Below are 20,940 nucleotides of genomic sequence, written 5' to 3'. Positions count from 1 at the left end.
TGAATGAAGTGACTTCAAAACTCATGGTATTTGTCACACTAATGACAAAGGGTATCATTGGGAGCAAATGCCTCCATTTTCCTAGGTTTGCATACTAGCAACTAAATGCCATAAAAAAAAAAGCAGACTGATGCTAAATAAATAAGTAATAGAACGTTTGAGTTGAAGCCAGACTGATGCAAAAATTAAACACATAAAAAAGTAAGTAAGTAAGTAAGTAAGTAAGTAAGTAAGTAAATAAATAAATAAATAAAAGGACTTTTGAGTTGAGATTGGTTCCTGGGGCAATAGCCCCATGGCATTGGTGCCCTTAGCAGCCACTCTTGCCTCTTTGCTTACATGTGTGCATCCTCTGACAACATTACCTACCTGTCACCTATGGCCCGTCACTGGTGTGAGGGCGTGGGGCCACAAGGGAAAATGGGAATAGTTCATGGAACATTCTTTTGGGTGCAGGATTTTGATAAGGCAATAGGTTTTGCACTCCGTGCTGGGATGAAAAGGCCCATGAGTCAGAAGATTCCTTGGTCTATAAACAGGTGACAGTTGATGTAAGATTTAGGGGATTGGGCTGCTCTGGCCTCTGAACTTTGTGGGTTGAGGTTTGTAACTGCTTTCTCACCCTAACCCTGCCCTGGTCCACTCAGACTGAGAATTAGGAGTTCAGCAGTACCAAGCTTTACCCGCTCTGGGCTGAGTTAGCAGCCCCGGCTGGAGAATTTATGCGTCCTGATTCTATAGAAATCTGAAATCAAATCTGATCAGTTTTTTTAATGAAAAGAAATGGCTTAACTAAATGAATAAGAGACTAGAGAGGAAATCCCCCACCACCCTCACTCACTGGCACATTTGCAGTAGAAAGAACTTTCCTTCTGGACTAGGTGTGTGTGTGTGTATTCCTGAAGATGCAGTTAATATTCTTGCCAAGTTGAGGGAGACACCAGAAAGCTGTGGCCGGATGCGGGGTGGGGCTCCTGGCAGCAGATGGATTTCAGTGCACTGCATCTGGGCCTGGCTCACCTAGTGTACTGGTCTCCGTTCTCGAGAGACTCCCACTTTTCAGATACTCGGTTTCTCCTATGTGCTAGTAGCTCTCTGCCAGTTTTTGTCAGCCTGTCTCTTCATTCTAAGTCCCCCTGGGCTGAATGTCCTTTCTACCTCCTTCTCTATCAACTCACTCTCTTAGGTGGCAGAGAAATGCTTTACTGGATACAACTGAACCATCTGCACTGGCTCATGAAACATGTGCTGGTGTTAATTATTTCATGCTCGCACCCACTCTTTCTAATCTTTGTGGCTTTCTTTTTATTTTTTTGAACACATTATATTCTTGCATCTACAAACACTCTGGATACAAAGTCAACACATCTAATTTAGTATTTATCTTTCTATCTAAACCTGTAAGGTATACAGTTATCTGGTTTTGCACTGTGTGTTTTCCATACCATCACTTGAATTAATGAATGTGACCGATGTATGGAAAACCATCATTCATTTATAATGGCATGTGTTATAAGGCACAGAGTAATAACTCTATAAGAATTTTTAAAAATGGGGCTGGAGAGTTGGCGCAGCTCTTAAGAGCACTTGTTGCTCTTACAGAGGACCCAGGTTCAATCCCCAGCGTCCCTATGGTAGCTTACAACCATCTGTAACTCCAGTTCCAAGGGATCCAACAGGCACACAGGTAGAATGTGTATAAAGTAAAACAAATAAAAAAGAGTGAACAAAGAGAACACACACACACACACACACACACACACACACACCCCTTAATCTTTAGTGTATCAGTGTGTGAACAAACTTATTGGCTTATAATGTTTCAATGTCACAAAACCAAACTTTGGGCCTTATATCTTTCCACATGTGTTTTTAGTCATAGGCTCACTTGAAGTTTTAATAATTGAGTTTAATAAAAAATAGGATCAGAAAACATTATAAATGATTTACAATGAATTACTTTAAAACAATGTTTAGAAGGACATAGGGTCACATGAGGTGAGGTACAATTAGTTTGCAATAATGCACAGTACCATCCACGAGGAAAGGTGACTGTATAAAGCAGAATTAAAAATGTGTTTTACATGAGTATCAGGCTACACGATAGGGGGTCTGATGCCCACTGAGTATCCTGTTACATTAGATGCCTTACGTTTCCCAGTTGTTCAGTGTTCATGTAGGATCTTTGCTAAGAACTGGTTGGTGCTGAGGGCAGAGTGTATGCCCGTCTCCTGTCTCCTGAGCAGAGTGGGAGGATGAGAAGATGCCTGGTGAGTTCAGCAACCCTATGTTCAGACCACTAAGCACAAAGCTGAAATGGCCTAGACCCTGCTCGGTGCTTGGAGATCCGCAGCTTTGGAGAGTTACCCAGCCCGTATTTGAACTCATGGGAATGACAGATAAACCTGTGCACTGAGCCACTGAGCTCCGGAGTCTGGGGTTACAGCATAAATCCATCCAGCTTAGTGTGCTCTAACACCATCTAGCTTAGTGTGCTCTAACACCATGTTTCTTTCTTTTTTTTTTTTTTTTTAGATTTATTTATTTATTTATTATATATAAGTACACTGTAGCTGTCTTCAGATACACCAGAAGAGGGCATCGGATCTCTTTACAGATGGTTGTGAGCCACCATGTGGTTGCTGGGAATTGAACTCATGACCTCTGGAAGAGCAGTCGGGTGCTCTTAACTGCTGAGCCATCTCTCCAGCCCTAACACCATGTTTCTAAAGATACCTTTTTCTTGAAACGGGGTCTCTCTATGTAGCCCTGGCTGTCTTTGAATTCACTACGTAAACCAGGCTGGTCTCAGTCTCACTGAGATCTGCCTGACTCAGCCTTACAAATGTTGGGATTGAAGGTGGCCTGGTTTGAAAGGTTTTTTGATCATGGCCCACAATAAGGCATACACTTTACCTCATGTGCCAGTATACATGCTCAGGTGGGAAGAAAGACAGGTGCATGCCTGTACACACACACACACACACACACACACACACACACACAGGCACACGCACACATGCACACATGCGCATGCACACGCGGACTCTGGGAGCAGGTATAGTACTTAATATACAAGAGTGGTCTGTTCTCTCTTCTTAAGAGTTCTGGTATTGACTACCTACACTGAATTTACAGCCCACTACCAAAGATGACAACTGAAGTCTCAGAAATGCTGCTGTTGATCATAATTTGCACGTGACTTATCTGCTAATTCCACATCTGTCATGAATAATTACTAAAGCAGGCTTTTAAGATCTGTTTTGGCTCCAACACTGGGTGGAAGTGTTTTTGTATAAGATTCAGCACATCCCACATCTTTTCCAGAAGGTATATTTTATTGTTGAGCCTCCTAATTTACAACATATATATTTTTTAATTTACTTAAAAATTTTTGTCACAGGGAGTAACAACGTTAACCTGATTGTTATTCACTTGCTTTCAGTCTTTAAAATAAATGACTGTCTCTTGCATCAGACTCAGGGGCATCATATAAAACATCACTAGCTAGACAGTTGGTGTTAATACTGATGCCAACAATGAAATAGAGACCAAATATTTATATTTAGCACTATATATCTTTATATACTATATACTCATATCAAAACTTGCCATTTCTATTAAGAAGCAGATAAGTTACTCTCTATTTTCATAAATTGTACCACAAATGTGAAAATATGGACAGCTATTTTATATTTCTGCTGCTGATATAAGACATTTAATGTTTATACAGAGAGCTTCAAAATTACAGAGGTGCCATATGGGAAGGAATGAACAAACATTTCACCTGAATCTCTACCGGCTTTCTACTCAGCCGGAATCACTTTGATATTTTCTGAATACTCCTTTAGAGATGTATATGGCGTCTGTGTCTTCAATACATACAGAATACACACATATTTAGGTATATGTGTGTATGTACATTTATACAAGTATATATACACACATATACACATGTATATAGTCTACATATGTATATATATATTTCTGTGTGCATTTATGCATACGCACACACAGAATGTCCTTTGGTTTTATTTCCAGACCACTAATGTGAAATGAATTTTCAATGATTACCATTTTTTCTTTAAATCTAAGGTGGTTTAAAAAGACCTTTGCAACAGGTACTAAATTTCTTTTAGAAATCATAAAGATTATTACACTCAAAAGCATGATACAGGGAAAGTTACAAGGTGTCAGAGAAGACAAAGTCCATGTTAAAACAGGGGAGAAAAGGAATGAAAAAGCCTTCCAGAATGCTCTCTCAAAGTTGCCTCCCAGGGATGGAACCTTAGTGCTTCTGAGTTGCTGGCTTCAGCAAAGGAACTCCAGGTTCTGTTCATGCTTCAGGGAAGGTGGGGGTCAAGAACTTGGGGTGGCGTAGGAGGACTAGACACTAAGATTTGAGTGGGAAGTCAGTCCTTAGGAGAGCACACCGAGTGACAGTGGGTTTCTTTAGTAATGACTGGGAATGAAACGGTGTCTTTTAAAGTTGACAACTGTCACCTTTGGGGTGCTTGCCAGATATTCTCAAGGTTGCTAAGGTGACATGTGCTTTCCTGAAAGAGGTTGTCTCTTGCTCCCTTCAGGTTTCGAGTTATGGGGAATGACATGGCACGTGTCCCTCTCAATGCAACAAGCTCCTTGCAACCAGAGGTCTTCTGATGTGCCCCCTGTGACCCATTTCCCCAGAACATCAGTGAGATTACAACTCGAGGGAGGGAGATATTGCAATCTAGCGATAGTTTTAGGAAATCAAAGCCCCGGTTGGTGTGGGCAAAGCTCTCAAAAACAAATGAAAACAAAAACCAAACCAAACCAAACCAAACCAAACCAAACCAAACCAAACCAAACCAAACCAAACCAAAAAAACCCTCTTGCCTCTTGGTTGCATCCTAAGGAGAGCTCTAAAACCACTCAGGAAAAGGGTGCTCCTATTTCTACAACTGGTAAACTGCTCTTTGCCAGAAAGCAGCTGGACCGACCTTGTAGTTTCTCTCGGATGTCTGTGTAAAGAGTCCCTGAAAACTGCGGTGTGTGGATGAATTCAATGTAAGAGGCATTTTGGCTGCTCCAGTGTGTTCAATCCCAGTACAGAGCAGCAGCTGGTGACAGAAGAGCCACGTGGTTCCATTTTATGTCATCCTGGCAGAGCAGGGGGAACACGACTTGGGTATTAGGAGTAAATTTTCAAAGCTCATGCCTTTTAAACTCCCCGAGCCTGTCCAGTTTGGGGCTTTAGGGCTCTGTGGGGACAGCATCTTTCTCATCATCAGTTTACATCCCTGACTAGTCTCACTTAATTCAAGCCACCCTCCAACCCCTATGCTATGCTGTGGAGTTCACTTTCTGTCAGTATCTCAGCTGAGACCACAAACATTCTTGAGTCACCACTTGTGGCTTTTTAGATGCGTTCTCTCCTCTTCTCGGTTATGGGAAGAAAAAAAAAAAAAAGCGAGGGCAGAGCTGTCCTGGTGTCATGTGCAGTATAATCACCCATGTACAGGACAGAAATAAAGGTCGAATCACACATAGGACATAGATGTTGGTAGGAACGCTATATTTGGGCTACAGAATAAAAATGATTGCTTCCATTGTAGTGAAAATAATCATTGAGAGCAAGCAAAGCTTCAGACCAGGCTGGGACTGCTTGTGTGAGGGTAACAGGAATTGCTGGGTGGCTGGTGGCTGCCAGAACTGTGGACCAAGGAGAGGCAGAGACAGGGAGGAAGGGGAGATGGAGGCGGAAGCGTGGCCCTAGTTCTTTCTCAGGATACTTTGCAGACTTCTCTCCACAGCTTCATCCAGCTCTTCCTCCAGCTCTTGCTTCTTGGACATGGCCAACTTCGATTGGTAATCCCTCACCACCTGATCGATGTATGGGGCACTCTGGGTGCCATGTAGCATGAGGGTCCATTCCTTCAGCAAGCCCTTCTGTGGTGCACTGCCCACAAACCCCAGCTCCAGGGTCCAGGTCCCTCGGGCATCCTCCCCCCAGGTGTGGGTGGTCATGAAAGGCCACTTGTCAAAGCCCACCTTGGAGTCGTCGTCTCTTGGACGCCGGCTTAGCAAAATGGACTTGGTGCCCATCGGGGAGGTCATGTTGATGTTCAGGTCTCCTCTCCTGGTTGCGTTGACTGTGATGACAGCTTGGACATGCTCGAGGTAGCGGACGAAGTTTTCTTTCCCCTCACATGCATTTGTTTGGAGGGTCAGTACCAACTTGCCGGTGGGTGGTATTTTCCTGAGGACAGAGAGAGGAGGAGATTTGGTAAGAGGTTATTTGGTATCTATGCCATGAGAAGAGGTTTTTTTTTTTGGTTCTTTTTTTTCGGAGCTGGGGACCGAACCCAGGGCCTTGCGCTTCCTAGGCAAGCGCTCTACCACTGAGCTAAATCCCCAACCCCGTCAAGGCCTCTGTCTTGTGTAGACTGTGTGTAGGTGACCACAGCTGCTGTGATTTAATGAGCACATGACCATGTCAAGGCCAGAAAAGAGCATTTCACACCACTCTTCCTTATCTCCTGGTTCTCACATTCTTTTTGTCCCCCCTTCCGCAATGTTTTCTGAGTCTTGGGGACTTGGTAAAAATGTGCTATTTAGGATTGAGGACTCAATAGTCATTTATTCTTAGTACTTTGTCCAGTTATGAGCCTCTGCTGGGACAGCTAGCTGCCCACTGCAAAAAGAAGTTTCCGCAATGCATTTTTTTTAAAGTGCTAAATCCCTTGGATGGGCGCTCCCTTGATTTAACGGCTCCCACAGATGGAATTCTCCTTATTGCAAATGTTTGGGACTAGAAGAGCTTTCGATTTGGAATGTTGGAATATGTGCTTATGCATAATGAGATATTTTGGAGATAGAAGCCAAGTCTAAACAGAGAAATCATGTATGTTTTATATCCTTATACGCCATCCTGAAGGTAAGCATAAATAACACTTTTATTTATACAGTGATGTTTTCACCAGAAGCTGTCACATGAGATCCAGTGTGAGATTTTCCACTTACAGTATCATTTTGAATCTTGGAGCACGTTTGATTTTTAGCTTGGGGACGCTCTACTCTTCTACCACTAACAATGCTGAAGTTGGTTTCACTTATTCAGATGAAGATCAGTTGATTTGGGGGTGTGTTTGGCCAGAGTTGGGGACCTGGGAGGCCAGCCCTGGCATCCTCTATGTCATCTATGCATTCCAGGAGAATATGAATTTGAATATGCAAAGGTTCCCTGCATTAGACACAAACTATGTGAGGACAGCATGGCATGATGGGAGAAGTCTGGAAACACACTTATTGGGATTAGAATTTACACTTACATGTCGTGAGAGATCGAAAAATTATTTAAGTGTATGACATGTGTCTGTTGTAGGTGGGCCTGTGAGGTTAGTGACTGTGTAGAAAGCACCAACCACAGTGCCTGGCTCGTAGTACGTGGTAGGGCTCTTCCTTGACTCCTTGTCTATGACGTATCCTCGTTCTGTATGGCTTTACGTTTAGAACTCCAAACAGCACACAGTTACTTGTTTTTGTGAAATGATAGCTATTTAGAAACATGGATCTTGTAGAACACATCTGTAAAAAGATGCTCGCCACACATAGCCAGCTTGGTGGCAACGCCTGAATCTGTATTATCCTTGGAACCAAGATCACAAACCCGAGGGGTTTTCTGGAAGCACACGCTATGTTCGATTAATTAAGGCATACTCTCCTGAGCAACTTGAAAACTATGATAGTTAATATGGATTGACAGCTTGATGGCATCTAGAATCTCCCAGGAGACAAGCCTCTAGGTCCGTCTGTGAGGGGTCATTTAGACTCACATTAGCCTTTAACCATGACTGTGAAGGAGGATATTGGATGGGTTAATTGCTGTATGTGGGTCTGTTTTCTGGATGGGGACTCGGAACTGTATCGTTATAAGCTGAACACTGGCATTTATCATTCTCTGCTCCCTGGCTATGGATGGGATCTGACCATTGAGTCACTGCCATTGTACCTTCCCTGCCAGGACGGACTATAACCTTCAAATATGCACCGGATAAGTTGCTTTGGGCAGGGCGTTTTATCAGAGCAGCTGTAGAAGGAATGTGGAAAATAGGTATCTCCACGGAGTGAGATGTCACCAACGCTTGATGACCCACGAAGCAGTCACTGGTTACAGAGAGCCGGGGACGGTGGGGAAATGATATGTTAGTCCTAGGTTCTTCAGAATTTGTTGACTAGCAGTCCTGAAGCCAGCTTAGGAAGTCAGGTTAGATACATGTGTGTATACAGAGACATGTATAAGTGGCTGGGTTGGCGCTGGCCTACAGAACCTCCTACTGTGTGTTCTGTAGCTTTGCACGCCAGTACAGTAGGCACTGTGCTAGAGTATGACCATGGAATACTTGAAATGCAGGGAGCAGGAGTGAAGAGCTGAAAGGTTACTTTAGAATTTTAACATAATTAACTTCTTATTCATTGATTTGATAGTTACTTCAAGTGGAAACTGTTTTGGTTGAATTTGAACATGATAAGGACAATGATATGTGGGCGGGGTCCTGGGCTTCTGTGTTTATGTTTGCCAGTTTCTTCCTGGCTCACAGGTTCTGGGGATACATAGATTTAGCAATGCAGGAGTTCTGGCCACCCTTTGGAGATCTCTAGAATGGCTAGCACCTTATCCGAAAACAGTTTGCCACGGGGTTTCTGTGAAGGCAGGAGCAGGTCTATAAGGGCTTCACAAGATGGTATCCAAGGAGTCTGGGGTTTGCAATGAATGAAGTCAGGAAGATGCCTGACATAGTCTGAACAGATCATCCTATTCCTGTAGTCTTGGCTCACTTGAAAAGTCCAATCAGGAAACACACAAGCCAACAATTAGGATGGTCACTGTAATAACTGCCTTCATTCCACGCCATGGAACTTACTCACTACCTGCTGAACGCAAGTCATTATTGGTCGGGCATAGAGGTGCACACTGGAGATCCCAGTACATAGGAAGCTAGCAGGAGGATCATGAGTTTCATGCTAGCCTGGGCTACATAACAAATTCAAGTTGATGCTAGGCTACAATAAAGGCCTTGTCTCAAAACAAAGCAAAACTGAACAAACAACCACCACCAATAAAAGAGTCTATTATCTTAATGATTCAATCCACCCAGGAGACAGGCCTCTGGGCACAGGGAAGTTGCTTTTCTGTTCCAATTAGATCCAGGGTACTTAGGACTAGAGTGACTCAAGGACATTCCCTTTTCAAATGAGTTTGTAAAAAAATTTGGTAGAAAAGTGACATTACTTCTTTTTGAAAACAAAACAAAACAAAACAAAACAAAACAAAACAAAACAAAACAGGATGTGTTTCTTTGATTGTCTCAGGATTAGAGGCAGGGGAGGCAGTTTAGCTCAGTGTATATCTGCAGCACAACACCCACTAGAGTCTCTGTGACTGAGTCCTTCAAGTGAGAGAGCCGCTCTAGTGCTGAGGTGACCTTTTATGAGGTGACCTTTTATGAGGTGACCTTTTATGATAGAAGGAGAGAAATTCACATTGAGCCAAACCTAAGATCCAGGCATTCTGCAGCTGAAGGGATTCAGTAGATAGATTTAGTAGATGCCTGGTCCAGAGCCCATCCCTTCTCCGGCTGTGTGAACATTAACTCTGCTGCTCCCTTGTCTGGACCACTTTCCTCAGGGCTCTGAAGATGCCTGGCTGGAAAAATATACATATGGCAGAAGCACACGTGCTTCAGATCAAAGGGGAGCATCTTGTTCAGTGCCATTGATGGTCCAGAGTCCCAGTGGCTCAGGTCACAGGTGCACACACCTGATAGCACATCCTTCTCAGGTCCTTCTGGCTTAATCTGAACTGTTCACTCCCAACAGGGGCTCTCTGGAAAGCCTCCCATCTGTAAAGCATATATATTCAAATTGGTCCTCAGGCTCCACGCCCAGGTACCTTCTCATCCCTGCAACACCATCACGGTTGCCACCCAGTGTAGACACTCATGTCGTTCTTGTCTGCAGAGAATACTGGACCATTCTGTCTTGTAACTTCAATCATTTTAGTTCCTTTTGTTCCTGTAACGTCAGGACTTGGGAGGCAGAAGCAGAAGGCTTGCTGGGAGTTCAAGGTCAACAGGAATAAGTGTCAAGTTAGTCACTATCTCAAAAGATGAAATTAGACAAACAAAAGCTGAAAAGTCCTTGTACAGAGAGCTATGCTGGCACTGCCTTGACTTCCAGTGTGCAGAGGTTAGCTGTCCATCATGCTGTCTGTTTCTCTGAAATTCTGCTCCACCCCACTTAGGGCAGACGTTAGAGACAGAGACAAAGCAAGAAGTGTCAACCAGCTGACAAGGGCAACAGAAACAAGGGCCAGCTACTTCCTGCCCAGCGTTTTGAGCTGGGGCACTGTGCACTTGTGAGAGTGAGTGGGTTTAGGAAGAAATGGAGGGAAATGGATACAAGCATTGGAAGGTTATTACAGCCAAAGGACAGACAGACTTGGGTGGGAACAAACACATAAATTTTTGTTAGGAATTACAAAATTTCTTAGAAGCTGAGGAGGTTGGAAAGTGTACAGGAATCAGAAAGCCATGCTTGGGGAGTATGGCTTGTCTGGAGCCATGGGGAAATTTCTGCTCTTCCACCTCCTGTGATCCCATGATATATAAACTGCTTACTGTACAGGAACTAGGGTCCCCAAAGAAGACATGCTTAATTGGATTGCTTTGGAATGTTAAGATCTTTGAAATTAAAAGACCGACGTGAATCCCAGAGCTTGGCAGAGAGGGGACTCCTTGCTGGGGGTATGGCTCAGTGGTAGAGCGCTTGCCCAGACTGTTTACAGCTGCCCTGGGTTCAACTTCAGTACTACAGAAAAGAAAGGACAGCGCTCTCTTCTCACAGGCAGGAGCTTTGGGAGTGCCGTGGCCTCTGCAGAACTGAGATGATACAGTTCCTAATCCATGGCTTGCTAATTCATGGCATCAACCAATGACAGATGGGGAAGCTCAGGGAGAAGATCCCATGTGTATTGAGTATGCATCATTGTTCCCTGACCAGCACAGTGTAAGGAATCTCTAAATCAGCACATGTTCCTTTAAATAAATATCTAGAGATGAGCTGGAGCATGCAGGAGGGTATGTCACAGGTATGTCATAGGCTTGCCGGATACTGTTACAGAAGGAACAGGGGTATCCATCGATGTCCCAAGCATCTGTGGTTCTGAAGCAAAGTCCGCCCCACACCCTCACACTGGAGGATAAATGTACTTTCCAGGGGTTTCTTATTTATTTATTTATTTATTTATTTATTTATTTATTTATTTATTTATTTATTTATTTATTTATTGTTCCCACTTGTATTTTGATTTTGCTACAGCGGTGTCATCTTATTTTTATACAAAGAAAATAGGAAAAAAAGTTAATTCTAAATGAAAAAAAAAAAAAACCCAAACCAAGATCTGTGCTTAAAGAAGTTAAAATAGGAAGTGGCTGTGAGGTAGATATTTCGAACCCTCACAGAGTGCCCATTCAGAGGCTGTGTCTGGACAGTCTTCAATGCAAACACTCAGCAGGACACTTCAGAGCAGCTCACCCCACAGGAGGACATGCACAAAAGCCCAGTGCCCAAGTCCTATACAAAAACAAAAAAACAAAGCAAACCCCCAAAAGATAGGTGCCTCCCATCTTTATTCTGCTATATTTTGCTTTAAGCAAGCAGTCAGTTGACTCCTGCCTAGAAGCAGACGTTTCCCGGTGCACTCCATGGAATGTCCTTGTGTGACGGATCCAGCTCTATTGTGATTATTTTATTAGTCACAGACACCAGCCACTCTTTTTCAAGTGTATAAAATGCCTAAGGCGTTGCATTTGTGGGGACTCCTAGTGGGGGATCCATTTAGGGTTCCTCTTCTGTATGCACAGTAGGTGCCCAATGACCCACCCAGGAAGACACTGGTGCAGCTGGATTGCACAGCTGTTACGGGGCAAAGCACGTTCTTCTCACTCTTCTCCAGACCACCCCTGACGTTCATATCAGCTTTTAACGCTCCCTCCCGACCCCCAATTCCCCTGGAACTCAGCTGGAGCACACACTCAGCTAGAGGAACTGCAGCAATGGTTTCCTTAGGGTTCACAGCCGGAGGGAGGAGTGAGTGGCTGGCCTGAGCTCAGCGCTACCCTCTGTGCAGGTAATGGGGCAGCAGAGTTCATTCTGTTCTTTGCACATGGCTGGCACAGCTGGTCACAGCCGGTTTTCTCTTCCCTTTGATCCTCCTTGAGCACCCTTCACTGACTCTCTTGATAAAGTTCTTTAGAAAATTGCTTTTCAAATTGACTCCTTCTCTGGAAAGATAAATGCTGTGGAAATCCATATACCTGACAATCACGGCTCTCAGAGCCCTCTCCACCTCACCCTCTGTTTTCTGTGCAGCCCGAGTGATGTGGAAAGCGGCTGTTTGGAGGCTATCTATCAGAGCTCCTTGGAAGTGATTTCAGGTCACCGGGCGTCTTCTCTACCAAGTGGCACGGTCAACCCTATGTTGTCCACCAAGCTCTCCTGTTCAGCCTCTGAGCTCTGATGCTGTTGCTGTGGCCCTCTGTGTGAGGTAAATGAGCGGTGGCTCTTCCAGTGACAGGAGCACAAGGGACGCCCAAGACTGTTACGTTTGGCCAGGTGCTCTAGCCTCACATTCTTGACACTCTGCATGGAGCTGATGTTATCAAATTGCAATTTCCCATTCTGCTTAGCCTGTTCAGCAACTCTTCTGCCAAGAAGGAACTGTCCTAGGAACCTTAGTGCATAGGAATCAGGTTGAATGGGGACTGTAGTTACTCAGTTGTGCTTTTAGCATCTCTAGTGCTCAATAGAACACTACTCTTTTGGATGGTGTAGATATAAAACACTTCACCTCTTAGAAAGCTTTGAAGCCTCCAAATTTTCCAAGAAATTCTTCTAGACTCTACCAAGAGACGCAGTGGTTAAGGCTTCAATAATTGACTTCAGGTACCGTTAGTCGTGCTGAATAGGGTCGATCCCTAAGTCGATCCCAGGCAGACAGTGTTTCAATGCTCTCTGTTTGGGAGTTTGCTACTCCCAAAGGACACTGGATGCTTCACAGTGCAATGACAGTTGTGGATTTTTGGGAGCTCTCTATAGGTAGGTTTTCAAAGTCTTCAGGAGACTTCTTATTAGAAAAATTCCCCAGGTTTCACCTCTGTCCGTGCAGACTCACTGAGACACGTAAGGCCCTATATAGCTTTCACTCAAACCCAATCTTGACCACTCAGTAGTTATGTGACCATTTGTGTGACTTCAACCTTTGCCAGCCTCCTGTCCTGACCCATGAAGATGCCGCTGAGCTTTCAGCAGGACTGCCACATAGCCTGGTATGGAGCATGATGGCACAGAGGTCACTTGGTCAATGAATTAAGGCCAATATCATAGAATGAAAAGAGTCTGGGCCTTGGCCTTTCCTTTGGTTTGGTGTCCTTTGACCCTGAACGTATTTCTTATGCTCTCTGCACCTCAGCTTCCTCATCTGTAAAAAGTAACTGTGATAGAACACACCTCCTCAGCTAGTAATGTCAAATGAAATGTGTGCATAAGCTCTCAGGAACTCTTTAGAGTAGCAATTTTTAGCATCTATCTATCTATCTATCTATCTATCTATCTATCTATCTATCTATCTATCTATCTGACTATGTCTATCTGTAATGATACAATTTTATGAAAAGAACTGTTATTTCTAAGAGACTGGAGCTTTTCCTGGACCTTACGGCCAAGTTAAGAATACAATCTCAAGTTCCTTAAGTTTAACCCGACATTCTGCTGTGCACTTAGCCTTTGTTTAACTTGCCTTTTAGAAGACAGCTTAACAACCAATCTTACTAACCTTGGATTTCCCATGTAATCTGCGTTTACAACTTAAGCTAATGTATAACTTTGAGCTTAAGTCACATGCTTTTCCACGCCCTGGGCCAGAGAGCAGTGCATGTGTGTTAATATAACTATTTTTTTTGAAAGCAACAAACAGGTCAAAACCAATCTTACACACCAAATACCTGCAATAAATGTTGGTATTATTTAATAGACTCATGCTTGCAGTATTGAATGCTCTGGGATGAGCCAAAGTAAATTGCTTAATACCTTGTAAAACTGTTAAAGATTGCTGTAAAGTAGCCCTTTCCTTCCTCATGTGATGCTGCTTAATAAACACTGACTAAATCCTTTTGCTAGGGACAGTTAAACATCAGGCAAACATAGGCACATACACAGCAATAGGAACAGCCAGAGCCAGAGTCAGCCACAAACAGATACAGACACAGATACAGACACAGTCACAGACACAGTCACAGACACAGACACACAGTCACAGACACAGTCACAGTCACAGACACAGACACAGACACAGACACAGATATAGACACAGACACAGACATAGACACAGACACAGACACAGACACAGACACAGACACAGACACAGGCACAGACACAGACACAGACACAGACACAGACAGTCACAGACACAGACACAGATATAGACACAGACACAGACACAGACACAGACACAGGCACAGGCACAGGCACAGACACAGACACAGACCCAGTCACAGACACAGACACATACACAGACACAGACACAGATCCAGACACAGACACAGACACAGACACAGATATAGACACAGACACAGACACAGACACAGACACAGACACAGACACAGGCACAGACACAGTCACAGACACAGACACAGACACAGCCAGACATAGATAAAGTTGTAGTCACAGACACAGTCACAGACACAGTCACAGACACAGACACACAGTCACAGACACAGTCACAGTCACAGACACAGACACAGTCACAGACACAGACACAGTCACAGTCACAGACACAGACACAGACACAGACACAGATATAGACACAGACACAGACATAGACACAGACACAGACACAGACACAGACACAGACACAGACACAGACACAGACACAGACACAGGCACAGACACAGTCACAGACACAGACACAGACACAGACACAGACACAGATATAGACACAGACACAGACATAGACACAGACACAGACACAGACACAGACACAGACACAGACACAGATATAGACACAGACACAGACATAGACACAGACACAGACACAGACACAGACACAGACACAGGCACAGACACAGTCACAGACACAGACACAGACACAGACACAGACACAGACACAGACATAGACACAGACACAGACACAGACCCAGTCACAGACACAGGCACAGGCACAGACACAGCCAGACATAGATAAAGTTGTAGTCACAGACACAGACACAGACCCAGTCACAGACACAGACAGACATAGATAAAGTTGTAGTCACAGACACAGACTCAGTCACAGACACAGACACATAGATCCAGACACAGACACAGACACAGACATAGACAGACACCAGGGAGAAACACAGATACAGACACAGACACATAGATCCAGCCACAGAAACAGATATAGACACAGTCACAGCTACAGCAAGACATAGACACAGATATAGCTACAGCCAGATGCACAGACATAGCTTGACACAGATATAGCTATAGCTATAGCCAGACACAGTCACAACCAAACACAGACACAGTCGTAGACCCAGACAGAAATACAGACACAACCAGATACAACCACAACCATAGCCACAGCCAGACACAGACACAGATGAAGACCCAAACACAGACACAAACAATCCAGTAACTATAAGCGACGTATGGATAAAAGACACAGGGAGAGAAATGGAGAATTCAAACTTGGGCTTGCTCTAGGTCAAATCAATCCAAGGGGGAAGTTCTGACCTTTCTTTTCATTTTTCTTTTTCTTTTTCTTTTCTTTTTTTTTTTTGGTCCTTTTTTTTCGGAGCTGGGGACAGAACCCAGGGCCTTGCGCTTCCTAGGCAAGTGCTCTACCACTGAGCTAAATCCCCAACCCCTGACCTTTCTTTTCTTAATAAACACTGATGTATTTGATGCTCTGAGGCTGCCTTAAATGCATATAATGTCTTTTGTGGCTGATACAGGATCTATAACAATTGCTTGAGGCTTGTGCTTTTAGATTATTATGGGACCTGGTCTGAATCTTTGCTTTGCTATTTAGTGCTGATGAAGTGAGCTTTTTATGAAATCATGGAATGGCTTTGAGGGAAGTTTGGAGGCTCTGCAGGATGTATTTTTTTATACAGTGAGGATGGTCACCAAAGGAGGATGTTTACCCAGGGGATGATATTCACCTATGGGAGGATGTTCACCTATGGGAGATGCTCACCTATGGGAGGATGCTCACCTATGGGAGGATGTTCACCTATGGGAGGATGTTCACTTATGGGAGATGCTCATCCATGGGAGGTGCTCACCTATGGGGGGATGTTCACCTATGGGAGGATGTTCACCTATGGGAGATGCTCATCCATGGGAGGTGCTCACCTATGGGAGGATGCTCACCCATGGGAGGATGCTCACCCATGGGAGGATGCTCACAATGACTGTTCGTCTAAGGAGAATGCTCATCCCCGGGGGGAATGCTCATTTATGGAGATTGGTCATCAGTGGAAGGATGATGAACTAGGGGAGGATGCTTACTCACTGGTGGGTTTCCCCTCATAAGAATATGCTAGTTCACTGGAGGATGAACTTCCAAGTCTTTCCACTTGAGAAAGCATTAAACATAAGGCACAAATTGGGATCCACACAGGAACCTGACAGTTACTTCTTCCTGAACTTTAAGGGATTATCATCTTTTTTCCCATAAAGTGTGAACTAGGAGTGTTTGAAATCATGGGTGAGAGGAAGAGGCAAAGATACACTCATTATGTGTCCACCAGGTGCTGGCTTTATATTGTGTCAGAAATTTGGTAAGGAAAGAGGCATTAGTTTCATTGTCACATTAGGAATAAAAGAAGATGCCCTTTTGGTGCTCAAAAAAATGCAAGCATATTCATTCACACGGGAGAAAAACCCTCTGCATCTTAACCTTCACTGAAGTATAAGGAAAACTTTGCTTCCGTTTGGTTCATGACTGTACCGCCTGATACAGAGTGGTCCCAGCATGTTCTCATACCTGTTGTGAGAGCCAGAGCTTTTCATATCTCATATTGCATGCATCTTGCAGGAGTCTTTTGAAAAGACAGAATCTTGTTGTGTGACTTAGGCTTTGTAATTCTCCTGCCTCAGTCTCCCCAGTGCTGAGATCACAGGTGTGTGGCACTCTGCCTGGCTTCACAGAAGTACTTCCTTCCCTCATCACTGCTCTGAATGTATTGTGTATGTTAGATGCACACAGTAAATTTGATGGGCATTAGAACATTTTGTTCAACTTGTTTATAGAAAAGAGCCCGCATTACGTTATCACAGAACAACTTTTAAAAACACTGTAGTGTTTTCAAAAAAATTGGCTTTGTCTCCCTATACATTTTCTCTAATAAGTTAAAAAACATTATATTGGGATGGGGTTTGTAGATTCCATACTGCCAATGGGGTCAGATTACAAAGACTAGAGATTGGCAAAGAGAGTCATAAAGGTCAAAAGCTCAGTGGTGAGAGCTAAATTGTCAAAGTGCAGATTTGAATTCAGGACCAGGCTACTGACTACAATAGCTGCAGAGCATCCAAGACCAAAGAGAAACAGAAGAGGGTGCCCTCTTAGTCTGACTAGGTCTCTGTAAGTTCAGGTGATCATCAGAAAAGGCAGGAGTGGGAGGTGCTTGAAGGGGACAGAGGGGGAGATTTAAGTGGCATACATCATAGGGGTGAATCCTCCCAATGACAAACTCATCAATGAGAGGGAATGAGAGATTACTACATGCAACAATGGGGGCGCATCTCACAACTTTAATGTTGAGTGGAATAAATACGAAACAGAAGCACCTATGTGATTTGATTCTATCTGAACACCAGAATTGGTATTAATAATGGCTGTAGGTGGAGTATGTGTTCTGATTGTAAGTGAACATGAGGAACATATCCAGGTGGGTGGGATATGCTATCTTTCTATGGGTGCTAGTTCCCCAGGTGCAAATACTTATCAAAACTCAAATAAAATTTCTGCTATGGAACACACCGCAAAAATCCCAGGACTCTGGAGGCTGAGGCAGGAGGATTGTGAGCTAAAGTTAGCTTATACTACAACGTGATCTCTTATCTCAACACGGCTCCCTACAAACAAATCCTTGCATTCTGTGATTTTTCATGATATGGTACGGAATACAGAAATCATTAGCTTCTGTATTAGCTTAATGGATCAATAAGGATAGAAAGAAATTAAATGATGAGGTCTCTTTACTGACCAATTGTCTTGTCACACAGGGGAAGGGGGATGGAGAGTAGTTGTATTTGACTGAATCAATGGCTTCTGTGTAGGGAACTCATCCAGATGCCTCTAAGTCATAGGTTACCCCACGAGGGAAAACATCAAGCCATTCCCTTGTCCCATGAATAGAGTGAACAGTAGTGACAGGCCTATACTGGATCGCTCTTTGACAGTCAACATAAACTACAAGCATACACTGAATGTGGTCAAATCTCAGAAATACAATTTTCCACATAAGAAGATAGATATAAAAGAGAACACAATGTAGGTTCCATTTGTATTAAGTGTAGAATAGCAAAACCGCCCAATGGAGTTGGAATAGTGACTGCTCTTGGGGAGACAATGATGGAAGAGATTATGGGGTGCCTCTGGGATATTAGCCATGTTTTATTACCGATCTGCATGCTTGCTAGATTGGTTGATTAATCTGTGCTAAAAATAATGCTGTAATCTATGGAAACAGCTACAACACAGGCTACACAGCTCTGTCCTGGGTCATGCTTCCTGCACAGTTGTGCATCTCTATAGCTGTGCCCAGAAGTTGATTGTCCCAGATGAAATCCAGGGCATTTCCTGTTGTGGAGAGGGACTCTGGGACTGTCATCAGTGGGTACCTTCCACACATGGCAGTAAAGTTCTGCCCCTACTTACTCAGGGTTCTGCACCGAGCCTCCCACACAGTGGAATCTCTCTGGGACAGTTTTCCAGTCTTTAGCCATTTTCACCATGGCACCTGCATCAAGGACTCCGTAGCCAAAGAGGTGATTGAATTCCAGGCCAACCCCATTCCGTCGCCACTGATGAACCTCATCGTGAAGCTGGTTCCGCTTGGAGGTGAGCACTGTCAGATGTTGCATGTCTCGCCAGGTCAGATCCACGCTGGTTGTGGGAGGCAGAGAGGGCAGAACAAAGACAAGTGTGAGGGAGGAAGAGACACATGACTGAGGTAAGACATGCTCAAGACACATCCCCTTAGGAGATTTTGGAACATCTGGGAACTTTTAACTCAAGGAAGGCGTTCATGCACTATTTAGAACCACTGTGCATGTCGATTAAAATTATTGTTGCTGTTCTTACTTTTAAAATGTATTTCTAGAGAGCACTTTGTACACATATTGGAGCAACTTCAGATGAAAAGGACTGGTATACCAAGTGTTGACAAAGATGTGGAGCGATTGGAACTCACACTTTCTGATATGTGTAAAATCGTTGAAAAACAATAGGCTACATCTACTAAGGTTGTCAATGTGCACGGCATAGCTTAGTAATTCCTTTCTTAGATATGTATCTGGTCAAATGTGCACATATGCAGCAGCTAAGTACAATAGACTATTCATGGCTCTAAATTGTGGTTCTTATAATTACTCACTATAATAGAATACATTTTTGCGTTACAACTTGTGGAATGTGGAATACTATACCAAAAAGAAAATGAATGGTTTATGATTATTTCTAATAATATGTAGAAATGTCTTCTTCTTCTTTTTTTTTTGGAGACAGGGTCTCTTTCACATAACTTTGACGTCAAACTGTCTATGCAGTTGAAGATGACCTTGAATTCTTGATTCTCCTGCCTCTACCTCCCGAGTACGAGGATTATAGGCTACCACATCCAGTTTATGTGGTACTGGGATTGATCTCAGGAACCTGCATATGTTTGGCAAGTACTCAGGCAATGCAGCTGCCTCCCTAGCCTGCTATTGACAAGTTTTACCAAAATACTGAAGCCAGGGAGAGAAGAGAACGCTGTGGTTGAGATAGGATTGAGTGAATCCCTACAGGATTGTGTGTTGGAAGATTGGTCCTCAGCGCGTCATTGCTGGAAGAGGGTTGGAAGCTTTAAGAGATTTTGTGGGGTGAAGGGGAGTGGGTCATGGTGGGCACTGCCTTCTGGAAACATTGATAGGATTCTTATGGTGCTCTGGCTGGAGAAGGGGTTACAAAGGACCAGACACAGCTCTTCCCCACTCTCTGGCTTCCTGTTTAATCATGTGATTCCTTCCTCAATCTTGTGCTTCTGTCATGACCACTGTCTATCAGAGTAGGTTTAAACTGATGAGGCACTTGGTCTTGGTCTTTCATTTCCAAATCTGTGAGCTAACAAACCACTTTTCTTTGTTGAGTACCTAGCATCAGGTATTTTATTATAGCAAGGGAAAATAAACCAGTATAGGGGACATATTATATGATTCCCTTTGTTTAAGGCATAAAACCAGAGACAACTAATTTATGGTGTCGGGAATCGATTAAGGTTAGTTTGGGGTGTCATGACTGAAGGAAAATATAAGGTGCACTTTCTGGTGCTTGCAGTGTATGATTTCTTAATCAAGGTGCTCACTACCCAGTGCACTAAGGAAGCTGTCAGTTTATGGCAAGGCCAATACCTTCAGTGTGCCCAAGGCACAGGGCAGTACCTTGACAACTTTCACTACCGTCTTTGGAAACCAGTGTCCATTACTGCTCAGTGTCAGCTTTTAGTAATGCAAGTTGTGACTTCTTTGTGGGCTAGGAAATCAATTTACCGCACAGGTAATCAATCTGGGCTGCAGGATCTCTCTGGTGGGATTCGAAGTCCCTCCACTCAGTCCTCATCACAGACAAATTAAACCCTAGCCTCT

General features: G+C 43.7%; 1 protein-coding gene across 1 annotated transcript in view; it reads right to left on the bottom strand.

The window, feature by feature from the left end:
• Nucleotides 1-5,544: 5,544 nt before the first annotated feature.
• Pcsk2 (proprotein convertase subtilisin/kexin type 2) overlaps nt 5,545-20,940 on the bottom strand; it is a 302,691-nt gene continuing 287,295 nt past the window's right edge. Inside the window, exons 11-12 of the mRNA NM_012746.2 lie at nt 18,974-19,201; nt 5,545-6,241 (exon numbers count right to left, since the gene is read on the bottom strand). Coding sequence (NP_036878.1) covers nt 5,755-6,241; nt 18,974-19,201 — 715 coding nt within the window. The 3' untranslated portion in view covers nt 5,545-5,754. The remainder of the gene's footprint in view (nt 6,242-18,973; nt 19,202-20,940) is intronic.

Source organism: Rattus norvegicus, chromosome 3 (genome assembly GCF_036323735.1).
Source record: "Rattus norvegicus strain BN/NHsdMcwi chromosome 3, GRCr8, whole genome shotgun sequence".
NCBI lineage: Eukaryota > Metazoa > Chordata > Mammalia > Rodentia > Muridae > Rattus > Rattus norvegicus.
The sequence above is the reverse complement of the archived record's forward strand: the minus strand, read 5'-3'. Positions and strand labels throughout refer to the sequence as shown.